This window comes from Eulemur rufifrons, chromosome 29, assembly GCF_041146395.1.
Source record: "Eulemur rufifrons isolate Redbay chromosome 29, OSU_ERuf_1, whole genome shotgun sequence".
NCBI classification, from domain to species: Eukaryota; Metazoa; Chordata; class Mammalia; order Primates; family Lemuridae; genus Eulemur; species Eulemur rufifrons.
In genome coordinates this window covers 21929348-21943829 of record NC_091011.1, presented here as the reverse complement: position 1 = coordinate 21943829, position 14482 = coordinate 21929348, and the positions used below count along the sequence as shown (strand labels likewise).

Here is a 14482-nt window from a genome sequence, read left to right as displayed (position 1 = left end):
TGACTGGGAGTGTCAATACATACTTAAAATCGTCTACCATCCACCCAATGAGAAATCTATATACTCTGCATCTACAGATCCCCAGAAAAGATCTCAAGCAAGATCCTTCTGAAAAAGGCTGAAGGTTTGCTACACGGATTAAAGAAGGCCGCAAATTCTTTAACACTTTTTCCATCAAGGGATGTACTCTATGTCCCATTCTCTTGAATCTGGGTGGGTTCCATAGCTTGACCAAGAAGATATAGCAGAAGTGACATTGTGCCAGTTTCTGGACCCAGGCCATGACTAAGAAACTAGTAGCTTCCACTTCCTGTCTGTTAGAACACTAGGCCTAGGAAGCCAGATGAGGGCAATTACCCTGAGACCACAATGTAGTAAGAAGCCCAAGCTATGATAGAAAGCCATATGGGGAGAGAGGGGGAGACAAAGGGAGAGAGAGAAACAAGGAGCTCCGAGGCTCCCGACGCGAAGCTATCTTGGAAGCGGATTGATCCTCCGGCCCTGGCAGTCCCAGCTGACACCAGGTGGGTCAGAGTCAAACCACCTAACCAAGTCCTTCCTGAATTTCTGACCCACAAAACTGTGAGCAACAGAAAGTGGTTGTTTTAAGCCACTAAATTGAGAATGGTTTGTTATTCAATGATACATTAGTAGAACACAGATCAATTTCATACAAAAAAACATGTATCTGATTAAAAATAGAAGAGTTCAAACCAATCCTCTAGTAATTTGCAAATTAAATGACTTCAAAGAATCTGGTTCAAGGCAGTCTGTTTTTTATGATAGTGACATAACAAAAACTGCAACCGAATTTACGTCAGATATGCAAAAATACGCTTTCAAAAAAAATTGACATTGTAATTTGAACCTTAACAGGTTTGAGCAGCTCTCTTATAAAACTTCCTCTCAATTGTCTATCCCTTCTTAAAATAAAATTGAGGCAACTTTGTGGCATCTCATACCCCAGGTTAAGTATATGTGAAAATGATAAATTACCTTTTACTACTGAAGACTATTGTGCCCTCTAATCTGAGTGATTAATTTACATCCTGCTCAGTGGTTCACATGCAATTACTAGTGAGTCCAATGAACCTGAACAAGACAGAATTGGTCAGCCATCTGTGTAAGCTCACTATATTTAGAAAAAGTATAGCAACCTCCAGGAAGCTTTAAAGTTTTAGTTCATTTTTCTCTCAATGACTTGTGCACTGCACATTGCATAACAAATTATAATACTGCTCCTTTGGTCTACTGACTTTATTTGGAAACCATAGGACATAGGAGGCTCTACAACGAGATAATGCTCATTAGAAAAGGTGAGATTAAACTGGTCGTCTAAAAATGTCATTGTTGAAATCTATTGGCAGATTTTAATTACATTAGTGATTTTTTTTATCTGCGTGTAATCTGCTTAATTCTGTAATACCAGAGTCAAATACAATGAAAAGCAGACACTGGCCTTTTAAACTGAATTGTGGGCTTCAAATGTTGGATGAACCAAAAGTCTAAACAACCCCATTTCTTTGGAATGTGCTCTCCAAACTCTTCTCAATAAAATAGAATAAATATTTTGGCACTTGCATTAAGTACAGTCACACATCTCTTAACAATGAGGCTACATTCTAAGAAATGTGTCCTCAGGCAATTTCATCATTGTTCGAATATCACAGAGGATACTTACATAAACCTAAATGGTAGAGTCTACTACACACCCATGCTATGTTGTATGGCCTATTGCTCTTAGGCTACAAACATGCACATAATGTCACTGTACTGAATGCTGTGGGCAATTTGACACAATAGCATTTGTGCATATAAACATATCTAAACATAGAAAAGGTAATGCTCTGCACTACACTGTTGCTACAGCTACTAAGTCACTAGGCAATAGGAACTTTTCAGCACCATTATAATCTTATGAGACCACCATCCTTATATGTGGTTTATTGTTAATTGAAACCTGGTTATATAGCACGTAACTGTCCATTCCCAATGCCTCTCCTTAATGAGAGGCCCGTGAGACTAGACTTATGTTAGAGCACTGTTTTTATTAAGAAAAGAATACCAACCATAAGAAATAATACTCTTGACAGGTTTTCACTGGATCATACCATCCCAATCCTTACACTTCTAGAATTCATTCATACCTTTCCTGGAAAAATCCTAGAAAGATTCCCATGATGTTATCTGGCATGTAAAATAGGGAGCCTATATATTAAGGGAAAATAACTTAGGTTTATGTTTTAATCAACTCAACTGAGTTGTGTAAGAAACAGCTGTGGCAACTTCTCCCCAGTGCCATCATCAACAGTCTGCAAAACACATTAATTTAAAAGAGCACAATCCCTAAGAAGAACAGTTAGCATTGATGCACTCGACAACATTTACTAAGGGGCTGCTATATTCCAGGCACTGTGGCACGTACAGGAGACACCAGAACGGCATAAGAGACAAGATGCTCTCAGTTGGGCAGGGAGAAACAAGGAGAGACCAGGGCAGCTACAGGAGCACATAGAAGGCAGACATAGTTCAAAGAGTATTAACTACGAGACGGGCCAGGGGTCAGGTGGGGAGGAAGGAATAGCATACACAAGGAATGCGTCACCCTGTTCAAAAACACAATATTATCACGACAGGCAATATTTACCCACTTCCTGGTGGCCTGACTGATTTCTTGGGTAACTTTGAAACTGATGTACTTTGTCTCACCTAACTCAAGAAAAGCCCTAAACACAGTTGAGCTCTACACCCTTAGATACACCTAAGATAAATACATGTACCAAGAGTTCAACAAAGCTCTTCCTAAGAAAGCATCCATGATCAGCTGAACCTTTAGAATCACAACTTTGATGGGGAGCCATAGCTAAAGTTTAAGAAATGAAGAGGGGAGGTTGGAAGTGGCAAGAGATGCTGGAGAAATAAAGGAGGTCATGGGAGGCCTTCTGTGCCATTATTGTCCAATTAAACTTATGAAAACAAATTATAAAAAGCAAAAAACAGTGCATGCAAGATGAACCAATGAATGAACTACATGAGGTAATGAATATGTTAATTTTCTTGACTGTGGAAATTATTTTACTATGTGTGTATATATATATTAATATATGTGTGTGTTTATATACATATATATCAAACATATTATATACCTTAAATATATATAATTTTTAAAAGATAAACCAATGAATAACTTCCAACATGAAGTACCTGACATTTCCTAAGCTCATTTCATTATTCTATTATTGAGAGACTCCACCCACCCTCTCCATATTAACAACCTGTGCACATGCACAAATACACATGCTGCCCCTTGAAATCAGCAAACAACATCTGTCAAAGGGCACTTTAATGAGGAATTAAAACGTGCTTCCCACTGGTGCTGGGAGACCATGCACTCCAAGGCCTGGTGAGTCATTTTTGTTGAACTATAAACACAGAGGATGCAAGTCCAAAGTTTAATAGCCACACAGGCCAGGGCCAGAGTCCACCTGATCCCACCATGGCTCCTCACTCCAACGGTCTGCAAAGCACAGCCCAGAGCCAAGCTGGGGCCTCATCTTTGTAGATCCACTTTCCATGGTACACAAGGGGTGATGACAGATGGTATTCTACTTAAAATAACCCTTTCCACAGTCAAATCAAAGGACTACCACTGCCCTTAAAGCAGTTTGAACCTATACTTTGAGCTCAACAGCATTTTGTCTGCAAATCAGGCAAAGGGGAATTCAGACACTAAAAGTGTATTTAAAGACCTGGTTCTGTTCCCCTCCATAAACCTTCAGCCCCTGCCAGCCCAGTCCCTCTCTGGTCAAGGATTTTGTAAAATCACTAAACAACGCAGCAGGAACAAGCTTTTGAATCTACGGGATCCACTCCCGTGTGAAGGTGTCCACCTACTGTGCCACTATGGATGCCTACGATCAATTTTTAATTACAGCAGCAGCAGTGATCAGGAGATAAAGCAAGCAACGTGCTGAGACGGAACCAAGAGGCTGTTTATTACAATTCCAGTCCACCACGAGCCCGACTTGCGAAGAGTTGGGCCACAAATGACTCAACCAATCACAGCTCAGAAAGATGTTCTTACCTCTGGGACGTTTTCTTATATTTCCTCCTGTAGGAAAAGAAGCATAAACACATATCAGAAAAGGGGCTGTGGCAAGCAGTGGTAAGAAAGGGATGACTTCAGCAGGGATGAGTATGGAGGTCAATACTTTCTAGGGGTTTCCCTCAGTGAAGCGTATGGGTTTCAAAGCTTAGTGAAAAGTTATGTACAGACTCTACATCTTTACAGTTAAAAAATAGCACCCCAAGAGCTCAATGGCTCTGTCCCTATGTTCTTCCCTTTCCCCTTTGAAAGTACTGTATGTAGCATCTTGGTTGAGGTCAGGCTTTAAGGACAGCAAATCTCAGCCCTTCCATTTACCAGGTCCATGGGGTTGTTGCAAAGTAAGTGAGCAGAGGCTTGTACAGCATTTCTTTTCTCTAGCACATACTAAATGGCCAATAATTACCAGTTATTTATACTGTTACTTTTATTCCCAACATCAGCACTGAGGTTCGTTTTAGGATGTGCCTTTTTAAATGTAAATGTGTAACCATGCAGCTAAACCATGAGATCAGATGTAAGGTCTTCAGAGAATGAAGAAGTGGCAAAAGGACCATGAGAAAGTCTAGAAGCAAACAGGGGAAGCAGCTTTAGGCACCTGTGAAGGGCTCAGTCCAGCACCTCCCCAGGAAGCAGGTGAGGCCCGGTGCCAGCCCACCTCTGCAATGTACAGTGCCATTCTGTCTTGGGCAAATCTCTTGTGCATTAGCCTTCTTAATCTATCAAATGGAGATGGTAACATCTGCCCTGACCATCTCACCTAGGTCATGGTGGCATCCAAGGGGAAAATGGCCACAAAAGTATGTTGTCCCACTATCCCAATGTTCTTCATGTTTGTGTCAGTTTTTACACACTCTGAAGAGTTTATTAAAAAGTTTTAATAGGCTCTTCATTGGGGAGGATTAGAGAAAAGGAAGTGCTGGGAAAGGAGAAAATTCCTCGTAGCATCTCCAGGAAGGGCAACGCTTCCCAATTGTCCTAGTTCCACACCTGCATTCCCGTTACAGTCACTGCACCCAGGAAGCCAAGCCACCCATTTGCTAATAAAAAGCTGTACAACACATGTGTTAGGGGTTTTTTTTAATACGAAAGAAAGGTACAGAAGTTTCAAATTCCGATTACTACAGCCTGTGACATCTCTGTTAAAATGAAAACACACATGGCAGTGTCAAGTGTTTAAGGGAAGGAAGCAGCGAGCCACACAGAACCTAGATGTGTGCTCGTATCTATTTATCTGAAGGGAGATACATCAGAATGACAATGTGATTCCAGCATAGTAGGCTAATGGATCACTTCTTTTATTTTTACTTTTATGAATTTTGCAAATTTTCTTTAAAGAATCTGCATTATGATTACAATTAGAAAAAATTTATAAAAATATACATATACATACACAATCACCTATGCAGATATACACATACCTAAGAATATCTCTCTATATAGATAGCTATTTACATGTTTGAATTATATTACATATAATAGGGAAGAAGACTGACTAACAGGGTGGGTTAGAGCGTGGGCTGTAGAGCAAACTCCCTGTGTTCTAACCTTGGTTCTAGCAGTGTTGGACCAGCCACTCAACCTCACTTAGCTTCAGTTTCTCTGTCTGTAAAGTGGGAATAATCAGAGCACCTCTCCAGAGACCTTGTTATGAGAAATAAATGAGATAATTCACCTGAATGTCAGCTCCCTGGGGGCAGGTTCTTTGTGCGGTTTGCCTGTACTCCCTCCAAAAGCTGTGATGGATGTGCTCTGATCATTCACTCTCTCACGCTTGGACCCTGTCACCAGTGACAGCTCACGCTCTCCAGGCAGTAGCCAAGGGCAGAGGTTTCATCCACAGGCATGGAGCACTGTGGGCTATGGGTATGACCCCTGCCCTTCGCCTTATTAGCACTGCAGTCTAATAAACTGATCTAAGGAGCATCTGGCAAGGCTGAAAAATGACCCACTGAGAGTGTGCAGGGACCAACGGCAAGGGGCAGTTGGGCCAGACAGATGCCCCCAGCTCCTACTCAGAAGCCCAGCTAAACCCATCAGCAGAGGGTGTCTTCAGGGGTCAGAAGAAGACAACTTTTGCTACTGGCTTCCATAGAATTCTCCCAACATTTGCCAAAGGACTATACAAAGGCACTGCTGGGAGTTCTGAAAGAATCAAAGATGAACAAAAATAAGAAAAAGCTTCATTTTGGCACCTGCTAGTAATAAGCACTTAACATACATTGCTAATCCACATAACTCTGCAAGACGCACCTTCATGGGGAGGGGAGGGGATGGGTGTTTACATACATAATGAGTGCGATGCGAACCGTCTAGGGGATGGACACGCTTGAAGCTCTGATTCGGGCGGTGGGGGGGGAAGGGCAATATACGTAACCTAAACTTTTATACCCCCATGATATGCTGAAATAAAAAAAAAAAGATGCACCTTCTGAAAGAATTTGAATTCTAGAAAGGCAGTTAAGACATGCACCTAAAGTGTTATCTTATTATAACAACAAATACAAGCAATGGCTCAAGGAAGCTTTGTGGAAGGGGTAGTCTGGATTGATGGGTGGGACTTCAACAGGGAGAACTATGGAAGCAAGCACGCAGCAAGCAGGTAAGGAGGGCATGCCTAGTGGCCTCCAACCCGCCCAGCAAGCAGGGGATATGGAGTCAGATAGCAGGAGGTAAGCAGAAAAGTGCTAAGGACAGAGTTAAGCAGGAAAAGTAATAAAATTTATACGTTTAGAAAAAGATGATACCTGGGTGGGGAGCGGTCACCTCTTGCGAGAAGCAGCGTTATGCACCTTCTCCTGTGCTCTCACAGTACGCTGCAACCTACCATACTCCACCCTCTGTGGCGTTGCATTGTCTCATGTCTGTGACTAGGTGGAAAGACTACAGCGCTCTGTAATAGACCTGGCTTAAAACCCAACTTCACTAGCCATGAGACCTCAAGCAAGCTCTATGTCAAATCAAGCTTTGCTTTCTGCATCTGTAAAAATGGATGGAGTGCTCTCAGATGAGTATTAAATTTTCCAGGCACTGCACCTGCCATCGAGGGAGCATTTGCCCCTAGTTTTGAGCTTCTTGAGGTTAGGGGTCCTGTCATGGATCTCCCTATCTATCCTAAGGGCTTGTACCTTGACTGGCACATGGTTGGCATGCAACAAATATCTGTTGGCTAAATAAATGAATTCTTTGCAGCTGCCATCCATACCTGTCAAAAGATGGGTTGTGTATCTGGTAGACAAAAACAGGGAGACCAAAACTCTGATTTTCAGTCCAACTCACCTTCCTGACATGCCCTTCATAGATGCATTCCTGGCTTCATAAGTTGTAAAGTTTTCCCTTCCCATCTTGTTTCAATTACACACAGCCCCCAAACCAAGGCAGACTCAGTCCAAACAGTGTCACCTCACACTGAAGTTTGGAGGTCAGCACTCAAAGAATAAGAGCAAATGCAGCTCCACAGAAATGATTCTACTCAAGAAGCAACTCTCAGATCATCTTGCCTGGACAAGGTGGGTGAGGCCTGGCTGAGCTCTACTCATCCTTCAGTTCTCAGCTGAAACATCACTTCCTCCCAAGGACTTTCTAGGGCCTCCCACACTGGATAACGCTCCTTCTGTGTGTCCCATGGTGGCCAGAGCTTATTCACATCATTGCACTTGTGACTAGTAGTGATTACGATCTGTTATGCTGATGGCAAGAATGATGGCTTGTCCACTATCTGCCAGTGTTTCTCCCTTGTCTATCACACAGTGCTTGCCAAATGGCAGCTGCTCAATGTGCTGTTGTTGAATGCATGAATGAATTTATCCAGAAATTGATCTTTTTATCTTTTTCCTTCTGTTTGACAATCATTTACTATGAGCAGTGACGACATCTACCCATGGCCATGGTTTCCTGCACATGGAAAGAAAGCAATGAGAGGAGGCCGGGGAGCTCACAACTGATGAGCAGCTCCTCTGTTCCATACCCGTTACTCAAATTAACTCACTAGACTTCCTACAAACCCAAGGAGGTTTCCTTCACTTTACACTTGACACAAGTGAGTCTGAGAGAGATTGAATAACTTGCCTAAGGACACAGAACCTTATAGTGGCTAAGACAGAAAGCAGATTCCGAAGCCTTCAAAGAAAATTGAGAAAATTATGCAAAGAAGTCAAAGGATTCCACTAGGAAACTTAGGCACCAGACAAAAACAAACAAAACCAACAACAATAAGACACACTGGGTTCTTTCCATGCAAACGCAGGAAATGAGCTGGAAAAGAAACCCAGTTTATTCTTGGCCTTTTGTTTTTAAGAATTTCAACAGAACTTATCCCTGACTCACAACCTGAAAGATAAAAGGAATATTTTTAAATGTTTTGTTTTGTTTTTCAAACGTACTTTAAATTTATAATTTTTTGAAACTTGAAACAAGGCAGCACAAATCTCAAGATTCGTGGAGCCAGACTGAGCTGATGGAGAAAGCAGAGAATGACCAGGAGCCGCTGTGCTCTGGGACCTGGCAAAGCTGGCAGCGTGGGACAGGGAGGGAGGCCAGGATCATGTCTGGGCGGAAGACAGGTCATCTGCGCAAGGCCCGGTTGAGGAAACCACCTCAAAGAAGGTCTAGAGTAGGGCTCTGCAAACTCCGCTTCCCAGAATGGGCCCCACCCTTCACACACACAAACACAGACACACACACACATACACACCCCACATGGGGCTTCATCTGTCTGTCCACTTTTGTGTTTTCAAGGGGAGGGACTACAGCATACTGCTTAGGATCACTTGCCTGGGCTCAAATCCCTTCTCCAACCTACTGTGTCCAGTAAGCTGCGTAACCTTTAGCAACTTCCGTCACTTCTCCAACCACCGGTTTCCTCATCTATAAAATGTGGGTAACAATCATACCCCCTCCACAGGGTGATGTGAAAGTTAGGTGGAAAGATGAATGAAATGCATTTAGCACAATTCTGGGCATCCAGGAAATGTTCAAGAAAGAGTCAGCTACTGTGTTAAAAACAATAGTACTGCATAAATAATAATGGTATTATAATTTAATAGGTTTTACAATTTTGTTTGGAAAAGAAAAAGCCTTTCATTGATTAAAGGCAAGAAAAAAAGGTTGAAGATTGCTTTTCTAGAATGGAAAAATGGAATGCTCCCCATTCTCCTTATCTTGGAACACATGAACCACAAAGAAAGCAGGTGCTAATCTCAGTTCTGCTCGGAGGAGGATGAGCTGAAACCCAGCCCAGCTCTCCCCTGTGCCCGAGGGACCTTGTGGCCTGTACACCCTGCCACCCACTCGGGCTGTGTCCTACTTAACCTAGCAGAGCTACACACTTGCCTCGAATATCGAAGCTGGGCTACTGCTCAGAAGGCAGGAGAAAAGAAAATAAAACTGGGTGCTTATGAAGTGGATGTCATAATAATCCTCAGAAATAACTAAACTTATCTTTTAACAAAAATCCTTTTTATCAATAACTCCTTGAAAACTGAGCCCAGTGACTTGCTTACACAGCATCCCTAAGCAGTCTCAAGAAGGTGTCACTCAATGCAATGATAATCATGTGCTACAACTGGAATTATTGATTGACCCATGCTCATTTAGCTCTTAAGCAAATTAAGACTCCTGGTCTTCACTGAAAGTCAATGTCTGTTTAGGTCCAGAATGTGTCTATGGAACTGTGGATATCCCAGGAGGTATCAAACGGTGTGTGTATGTGTCTGTGTGCAGTCCATTTATATCTAAATGGTCACAATCTGACAAGGAGTTTCTGAGACAGGAGCATCATCAAAGGGTGAAGAGCACTGACCCCCAATATTTAAAAAGGTTCCCCACAGCTCTCCATGGCTGTGTCACCTAGTAGAGGCTTCTAAACCCAGAACTTCATTTTACGAGTCCTGCCCTCAATCAGGGAGAGAAAGGATGAGATTAAGCAAGCCCACGGGTGATTCTGTCCACAGTAAGGATGGATCTGCCTGGGAGCAGAGTATAAACAAGCAGGAAACCGCAAGAAGCAACGGTGAGGTGAGGGCAACGATGTTCTTATGGGGCTTTATCTGCTTGTTGATGGCTGTGAGTTCCCAAAATACTTGGGCACACCTGCAGTCAAATATATATATCGAGTACTCCAAAGTCAAACAGATGATTTGGAAATCGTTTCTAATAGCCTAGATAAGTGAGAGTCGATTAAACATTGATGCTAAACCATGAAGCGCCTGGCAGTCTTTCACTTTTTTAAAGTGAGTGTCTTTGAGCAAGAGCCATATGGGTGCTGCAATAATGAGGTTTATAAATAGGCTTAATATTCTAACAAGCTGGCTTTGAAGAACCAAAACTTGCACTCCGTTTCTAAGTTGACAGCAAGATACCTCCCAGTTGGGCACAAGAAGATTTTCTGATACGGGAAGTTGAATATGCAACAACTGCACACACACAATGAGAATTCCAGCTCTGCCTTCTGTGTTCCCTGGGGTTTCTGGGTAACGATGACTCACCCTTCAAGTCACATCGGATCCTGTCTCCATCCTTCCCTACCGGGACCACTGCTGCTGCGACACACAGACAGCTTCGGGAAGCTTGGTTCTCAACCCTCAGCTTCCCCAAGGGAGAGGAGGTTGGAGAACAGGCTCAGAGAAAAACAAAGCGCACAGCAAGACTCATATAGATAATTTCATGTTCTCACGAGTTCGCATCACATGTGTCTCACTTATGGGAAAGTGGACTGAGATAAAATGCCACAAATAAGCATGAAATGAGTGAGGAGGATCTTAACAATCATCTGATCCTCTGGTTTTGTTTTTCATTGGCATGTGGGGTGCAGACTGAACAGAACTAAATATCACAATGAACTTCAACTGAATTTGCTTACATCATTTGTATGAACTCATCTACACATTGCTGAGAATGGAGGGCCTTTGTATTACATTTCTTCTCATTCGTACCAGTGATTTCATTTCCATGATGTATGTGTTAAAACCTAGATTTGCAAAGCTATTGATTGCTGTCTGGCCCTTCCCATATTCTGAACAAGTAAATGCCAATGAGAAAATATATATAAACTAGTAGCCTCCCAGCACCTTCCACAAGAATATTTAGAGGTGGGGAGAAAGGTACTAGAGAGAATGTCAGAATCTCTTCTCTTATTAGCTCAAATATTTAAGTTATGAGCTACAAAATGAAATTCCATGTGCACAGTGATTCTATTTTCCTTCTTGGCCAAAGATCCAAAGCAAGACAAAAAACTGTAAAAATCATGAAATGACATTTTCACCTGGAATAGCCTAACCATTAGGAAAGAAACAAAAACAACCAACAAAACAAAGAAAAATTCTAGGTCTTCTATTTGAAGGAAATTGTTCTACAGACTCTTGCCCTCTAGCCCTCTTAGAAAAGGAAGATGGCATTTAGGGACAGCTATCTCCCAAAGATACAAAATTCCAGCCAAAAGTGATGAGATCAAATTCAAATGAAGGAAGCCTTTGACAGTGTGCTTTGGGGGCGGGGATGGTGAATCCAAAGAATGGGAGAACGCTAATCTGAAACAGAGCTGTAAATAAAGACAATTCACTCTTCACTCACTCCTGGGAGCAAGTGTGTTTCTATCCAGTGTTGGGCAGGCAGTGGGAAGTGGAGAAAGCTTTGAGAGGAGGGTAACCTAATCCAAACAACCCCCACAGGAAGCCCCATCTGGAACTGGACCAACTCACACAGCAAATCCAGGCTGTGTCCAGGGCTCCTGTGCTCCCACAGCGGCCCCTCTATTCATTGTTCTCTCTCCCCAGCCCCTCCTCTGCCTGCAGACAGCTGGCCAGGCACAGCATCCAAATCTCCTCTTCATGCCTGTTTCTCTCTTGAGCTTGGGTTAAAAATTCCAGCACTTGGATTACAACGAGGCCCCAAATGGGACCCCTCCCCAAAGAAAGCTGAAATCTTCCTTTGCAAAGCAAGGGTTTTCAAGCAGGCCAAACTCTATTTCCTTCCCGCTAGCTAAAAATCCATTGCTTAATGCTAGGCAATGAGCTAATTGGTGGCACCAATGAAGAAACAAGGAAAGGTTCCTAGAGAAAGAAAATACAAAGTAAATGTCATGCTTGTAGAAGTCCAAGTAGTATATTTTTTGCATAAATGATTTATTCCTCTATTCACGTATTTACAACCACTTGCTGTGTTGTAAGTACAGCAAAACTGTGTGGGTGGGAATGGAAGAGATTTTTGTGACCTCGTTCCTGGGAGTCTGGCTCCTGTTTAAATAAACATCAATGAGAAAGGCTGAAAACAAAAATATCTCTTAATATCTGTGACAGCACTGCCAAAGTGGAGATAAATCCAAAGGATTAAGACAAAATCTCACCCTTCACAGGCATATCCCTGTAATTAGGGGAGGAGTAGTTTTTTTCAAATTCAATTATCCAGAGAGCTTCTTCAGTTCTCTACTGTGTTTTCCCCCTCTGTAGATTTAGCCAGAACAAAAACTGCATCTTCTGCCGAGTTTGACTTCAATGACAGTCTAATTTTTCTAAGCCTTGCCTGTCCACTCCAGTAGTGTTCCTTCTCTCTCTCCACTTTATGCCTTTCCTCCCAACTCTTACCAAAACCTATGCCTGGCAGAAAGCAGCTGCCAGTCATTTACAATTTCAGGTGAATTTGGGTCAGTGCCATGGCTCCTTGGGAGCAGAAGTCCTTCCTATTTCCTCTAAAACCCTGTCTTGTGGTAGCATCATCTACGTAAGCCTCTCTGGACACAGACTCTGTAAATCTCAGCAATTTAAATATGGCAAAATGAAGCCATTGTCCAAAATACATGGGGGGAAAAAACAACTATCAGATGCATTTCTTGGGACCATGTTGAGCTCTTCTGTCAACCAAAATCAGTTGAGCGTTGGAATTAAATTCTCCTGAGCTACAGTAGCTCCTTCACTGAAACTGAAACTATGCCAAATTTCCCAGAAATGAGTGCTTTGAACAATTCTTTCCTTTTTTTTTTAACAAATGACTCATTTCAACTAGAGATTTTATAGACAGAATGGCAGTTCTAAACAACATTTATGATACTTGATTTATGATAATTAATCCTTATATTTCACCCATGAGCTACACAGGACTCTATATATGAGAGTGTTCATATTATAGTTCCTCACAATTAGTAGACAAGGTTTCCAGTAGCAATCACGTGCATCAGTATACTAAATGTAATATACTTTTACAAAGGGGCTTAAATAAAGGTATTGAAAGACTCCTCAGAGCCATCCTTAGACAAGACTCAGAGAGGTAGACAAAAACATGGTAGAATATTTGTCTGAATTTGAACTGCTCCTAAAACATACCTGGCAGGAGCTTTCAAAGATTAATCTTTCACTACCATGTTTACTAGGCATGTCTCTAGAAGGTGTAAAAAAAAAAAAAAAAGTCCTGGCTATTTAAATATTTTGGTTGTTTGGAATCTGGATAAACAAGAGTTTAATGCATTTGGATGTCCAATAATGACTTTCAGCCAAAATGCTTAATACACTCTCACATTGATTGTCTAAATTGTCACTTTGCTGGTGGCCTTGAAGGAAAGGAAAGCTATATTTTGGCAGAGTACTGCAGAGTCCCTGCAACAGGCCCTTGGATTTGGGTGGAAGCAAAGGGAGAGAAGACCATTTTTGGAAGGCCTTAAAGAGCAGGAAAAGGGCATGAATGAAGGGCAGAGGTGGTGCGGAGGGTAAGCGCCATGGCTGGAACTGTGGACTGCCCATCCTTGTCCACGGTGGGTCAGCTCTGGCACAGGCACAGGGAGGCTGAGCCCACTCAATGGAGCCCAAACAGCAGAAAGACCTCCTGCAGGGGCCAGAGAGCCTCCACCCAGCCACATTTCACCTGGCCGCTCTGTAGTTGGCTGGGCTCCAGGCCACAGAGGTCAGCTGCCTGGTATGTGCCTTCTATCTCCCTGAAGGTCCATGATGAGGCCTCATCTCATTTGGCTCCCTGAGTCATGGCCTCTTTCTGCCCTTGAAATTGTGAGAATGACCATGCCTAGCCCCAGGTTTCTGTCTCTGTTCCAAACTTATGTTTGTGATGGGCATTACACCAAGCAGTCAATATAAGAGTTTCAAGTAAAGCTATGATTACTAACTGGCCATTCTAAGGAAATGCCAATATTTTGAACAAGTAAATGCCAGTGAGAAAATATAAATTTTGGTCTCCTGGAACCTTCTGTCAAGACTATTTAGGGGTCCCACTAAACTGTGTTCTCTCTACTTGTAAAATTTATAGGAATATTAACTTAGTATCATTCAGACACACACATACACACATAATTTTTCTTCTTGCTTTGCTGGGATGTAGATGTATATCCAATCCCGACCTTCTGTTCAATCTCTAGACCCACTTATCCAACTGCTCGTG

General features: G+C 42.3%; 1 protein-coding gene across 2 annotated transcripts in view; it reads right to left on the bottom strand.

Moving 5' to 3' along the window:
- The window catches only part of PDE1C (phosphodiesterase 1C), a 485677-nt gene that overhangs the window by 261656 nt on the left and 209539 nt on the right, over positions 1–14482 (bottom strand). Inside the window, exon 2 of one of the 2 annotated variants that reach the window (XM_069461524.1) lies at positions 4085–4111. The exons of the other annotated variant lie outside the window; for it this stretch is intronic. Within the exon in view, the coding sequence (XP_069317625.1) occupies positions 4085–4111 (27 nt within the window). The remainder of the gene's footprint in view (positions 1–4084; positions 4112–14482) is intronic. 2 annotated transcript variants of the gene reach the window in all.